Source organism: Clupea harengus, chromosome 7 (genome assembly GCF_900700415.2).
Source record: "Clupea harengus chromosome 7, Ch_v2.0.2, whole genome shotgun sequence".
Taxonomy (NCBI): domain Eukaryota; kingdom Metazoa; phylum Chordata; class Actinopteri; order Clupeiformes; family Clupeidae; genus Clupea; species Clupea harengus.
Window position 1 is genome coordinate 18,526,935 of NC_045158.1, and position 5,000 is coordinate 18,531,934.

Consider the following 5,000-nt stretch of genomic DNA (forward strand, 5'->3'; position numbering starts at 1 on the left):
TTTTCTAGGGGGTGGGCCTGCTTTGCGTTTACTCTGCTCGGCAAATACAAAATAAAAAAAATCCTTCTTGAAAATACTCACTGAATTAATGCCACAGGAACTTGAGCTTAGTCGAGTTGCGTTCTAGAGTTGGCCAAAGGTGACGGAGACAGTTGTGTGTCACATGACATGACAGTATGCGTGTGTGTCTGCATATGGCTGTGTGTGTGTGCATTTGTGTGTGTCTGTGTGTGTGTCTGTGTGTGTGTGTGTCTGTGTGTGTGTGTGTCTGTGTGTGTGTGTGTGTGTGTGTGTGTGGTGTGTGTGTGCGTGTGTGTCTGGTCTCTAGTTCCCCTCCCCTGAATGGGACACCGTCACCCCAGAGGCCAAGAACCTCATCAATCAGATGCTCACCATCAACCCTGCCAAGAGGATCACCTCCCAGGAGGCACTTAAGCACCCATGGGTCTGCGTGAGTATCCCTCCCACTACACACACACACACACACACACACACACACACACACACACACACACACACCCACACACACACATTCACACACATTCACATACTCACATTTACTCACACACACACTCCCTCACTCACTCACAAACACACACACTCACACACACACCTGTAAACCTTTACATACATACACATGCAAACACAATACAGAATGTACACCATACACGTACAACCACACGCACACACACACACATACACACATTCAGTATGTACATCATAGACGTACATCCACATGTACTCACAAACACACACACACACACACACACACACACACACACACACACACACAATAATCTTCATCTCCATGCCCTCTATGATAACACTGCCCACACACACATTCATATGTGCGAGACACACTTGCATGTACAGTACATGTACATACACACACACACACACACACACACATACACACACACTGCCCACACACACACTCATATGTGCGAGACACACTTGCATGTACAGTACATGTACACACACACACACACACACACACACATACACACACACTGCCTAAATCATCTCTTCTGTGTGTGCCCTACAGCAACGCTCTACCGTGGCCTCCATGATGCACAGGCAGGAGACTGTGGAGTGCCTTAAGAAGTTCAACGCCAGAAGGAAACTCAAGGTGAGCCCAGTGTACAATACGTGTCATCATGGCAACATCAGCACCATCTTAAACATCATCTCAACATCAGCAGTAATATAAACATCATCATGGCAACATCAGCACCATCTTAAACATCATCTCAACATCAGCAGTAATATAAACGTCATCATGGCAACATCAGCACCATCTTAAACATCATCTCAACATCAGCAGTAATATAAACATCATCTCAACATCAGCAGTAATATAAACATCATCATCTCAACATCAGCACCATCTTAAACATCATCTCAACATCAGCAATAATATACACATCACCATCGCAACATCAGCACCGTCTTAAACATCATCTCAACATCAGCAGTAATATAAACATCATCATGGCAACATCAGCACCATCTTAAACATCATCTCAACATCAGAAGTAATATAAACACATTCTCTGATAATTCAGTTGCCATTTTGTTCTGATTTTTTTAATTGAGGCTCCTGTAGTCTGTATTACAAAATTACCCATGCAGTGTGTAGGAAGGCCGTATGTGTGATCCCTCATTTCTCTACTCTTCTCTTCTCTTCTCTTTTCTTCTCTTTTCTTTTCTTTTTTTCTCTTCTCTTCTCTTCTCTTCCAGGGAGCCGTTCTCACCGCCATGCTGGTGTCCAGGAACTTTTCTGGTAAGGGATCTAACACACCCACACACACTAGCTGATGTTCCCCTGAGGCAAGATCTTTATTGTCTCTATGCAATTTAAATGAGAATATGCAAAGCCAAAGCCAGATGAATCTGGTCCTCACTTAAGAATGATTACTTTTTTCATTATTACATATATTACGTATATTACGTAGTTATTTCATTATTAGAATGTAATGGTACCCTTGACGGGATTAGATTAGAGGTATTTTTTTGTTATTGTAGAATGATACATAGCTGTTTGTGTGTGTGTGTGTGTGTGTGTGTGTGTGTTGAATTGAATGTCTCTGTGAAGGGTTTTATGTACTCCAACCACAATCAGCTTTGCATGTATGTGTGTTTTTTGTGTGTGTATGAATGTGTATGTTTGTATGTGTGGTTTTGAGTGTGTGTGTGTGTGTGTGTGTGTGTGTGTGTGTGTGTGTGTGTGTGTGTGTGTGTGTGTCAGCTGTGCTAAATGTGTTTGTCTGCTGAGATGTTTGCTGTGGGCGCTGGAGAGTGTGGGTGGTGCTCAGAGACGGATTAGCCCACACTGCTCAACATGAATAAATAAAGCTGTTCAGCTTCAGAGAGAATTCCGGAACACAACCTGGAACAAGCGGTCCGGGCGAAGAACTACATTGTTTCTGAGACATTTCCACGCAGTGTGTTTCTCCTGTCATTTTTTTTTCTCTCCTCTCCTCTGTATTTCTCCTTCTAACACTAACGACTGATTCTTTGTTCACTTCCCTTTGTCCCTCCCTCTCTCTCTCTCTCCCACTCTCTTTCTCTCTCCCACTCTCTTTCCCTCTCTCTCTCTCTCTCTCTCTCTCTCTCTCTCTCTCTCTCTCTCTCTCTCCCTCTCCCTGGCGTGATGTGGGTCCTGTGTTCTACTCTCAGTGGGCCGTCAGTCCACAGCCCCTGCAGCCATCACTGCCGCTGCTGCCGCCGTCGCTGCAGCAGCAGCCGGCACCACTGCAGGGCTGGTGGAACAAGGTAGCCACGGCAACTACTGCCCTACTGCTAGGCACTCTCTCTTACCCCCCCCCATCCACCCACAACTCCATCTACCCTCTCCCGCAACCACACCTGCCTTAGCATGGGGCCTCCAGGCATGATTAACCCAATTAGAATCCTCTTCTTCATCATGTTAACCAATCAGAAGTACCCATCCTTTGTCATGCTGGCCTCAAGCCTGCCTGCGATTGGACAGCTTTGCACTCTGTCGCCCCTAATCATCTCATCATCTCATCGTCTCATCATCATTATCATCATTATCTCTGTGTGGAGCAGCTTGGCAGACAAACGGGAGCGCCCATAAGCACCTGTTCCCTCCTCCTGTCCGTTTCCTGTCCTGTCCTGTCCTGTCCTGTAGATGTCCTCCATAAACCCAGTCATCCATTTATCAGTCTCACATTTCTCCATGTCTCTCACACGCCTGTACATTCATTTTACATCATTTTTTTAATGGTCCTTCTCTCTTCATCAGTCCATCCTCCATAACACTTCTGATTTCCATTCATCCATTTATCTCCTCTGCACCTTAGTCCCCCACATCCATGCGTTCATTCTTTTATTTTCTGGGACCTTCTCTCAGTCTATTCTTCATCACTCCTCTGATCCCCCCCCCCCCCCCCCTCTGCTTCTACTCCTTCTCTCTCTTGAGTTTGACTCTTTTGACTCCGGTCCTTCCCCAGATCTCCTGACTCTGCTGTTCTAAGGACAGACACGCTTGTGTTCTGTTTGTTGGCGAATGCTGCATGAGGGGTCTGGACTAGTGCATGATGCTCTAACAGGGAACGCTGGTGGAATTTTGTGCATGGTGGATGCTTTAACAAAACACGTTTTTTTTTAAAGGCAAAGGGGTTCAGTACGTGCAGGCTGCAGAGTCCTGTGAAAGGGGGTGGGGGGGTGTGTGATGTAGGAATAAGACCCCTGATCAGACTCATCATCCAGCCCAAGGGAGGTCTCCTTGATGTAGATAAAACTTTGTTAAAACTCATGCTAGTGTCAGTATGCTGGTGTCAGTATGCTAGTGTCAGTATGCTGGTGTCAGTATGCTAGTGTCAGTATGCTGGGGTCAGTATTGCACAATCACTGCATGTTGCCTTTCATTTGCAGGCAGGAAAAGCAGTTTCACTTGCTAAAAGGTTAACTAATTTATAATAGTCTTTGAGAGTCTAGGCAAGTAAGATAAAAATATAACAAAAGATAAATATCTGAAGCCCATGGCTGGATGAGAGAGGTGATGTCAGGTGAGGGAGCACACGTGCGCTTTGTTTATTTCTGGCAGCAGCCCTCACAAGGAGCAATCAAATATTCATAGCTAGCGCTCCGTCGCTCTCAACGTGTTAGCTCTACTCTGTTCTCCCCCACCCACCTCCTTCTCCTCCCCTGCCGCTACACCTCCTGCATGCTCTTACCAAAGCCACCGCCAGAGCATGGCAAGAGCTCAGGTCCCCCACTCGCCCACACACTGGGAGACAGCCGAGTGCATTCAGTGTGTGGTAAGCACACACATGCTAAATGATTGCATTTGAATGTATGTGCGTGCCATATATACACCCATGCAGTCGCATATAGCAGTCACAGGTTTGAGATGCGCATCGTGTTCTGAACCCCTAAGCCTTGCCCGCTGTTCTCTTTTCAGGAGATTTTGTTAAACTCTTGGTCTAGTTAACCGTTAACCTTTGACCTCCTAATGTCTTCCTTTCCCACCTCTCTTTGCTTCTGTAATTGTGGCAAGGTAAGGAGATCCCCATCACTTTGAGGTTAATGCTAGTTGAATATTGTAACACTGTTAAGGCTCATGTAATAACCTGTTGGGCATTGTGATGTGACCTATTGTGCTTTAAAACTGGGCCTCATTTGCACTGATTATTGTGTGCAGAACTCTGAGTGTAACCAACAGCACTAAAGTGAAAAGCCCTGAAGACCAATTTATAGTCAAGAGTACCAACGTTACCTGAGCGCGCCGTTGACCCTTCTTGAGTTTTAAATGCCAAAGGTGTTATGTTATTGGGTAAACCATTTGTATATCACACCCACTACTTGTCCTCAAGACTTTAAATTGGCCTTAGGACTGAGGAGGCTCCACTGGCCCGCAGTGCTGGTTGCAAATAGAGAGAGATCTGGAGATCAGGGGTGTAACACAGGGCAAGACTTACCTCCACTCTTCACCAGGGTCATTCCATGGTTTCTGGCCACCTGGATGATTGGCA

The 5,000-nt window shown here is 45.8% G+C and overlaps 1 protein-coding gene across 31 annotated transcripts in view; it reads left to right on the top strand.

Annotated features, from left to right (window-relative positions):
* The window catches only part of LOC105893860 (calcium/calmodulin-dependent protein kinase type II subunit beta), a 62,396-nt gene that overhangs the window by 33,312 nt on the left and 24,084 nt on the right, over window positions 1-5,000 (top strand). For 17 of the 31 annotated variants that reach the window (XM_031570734.2, XM_031570726.2, XM_031570732.2 and 14 more), the window contains exons 10-13: window positions 329-451; window positions 1,046-1,129; window positions 1,741-1,783; window positions 2,680-2,775. In XM_031570734.2, the coding sequence (XP_031426594.1) occupies window positions 329-451; window positions 1,046-1,129; window positions 1,741-1,783; window positions 2,680-2,775 (346 nt within the window). The remainder of the gene's footprint in view (window positions 1-328; window positions 452-1,045; window positions 1,130-1,740; window positions 1,784-2,679; window positions 2,776-5,000) is intronic. The other 14 variants (XM_031570736.2, XM_031570735.2, XM_031570741.2 and 11 more) reach the window with 1 other exon arrangement.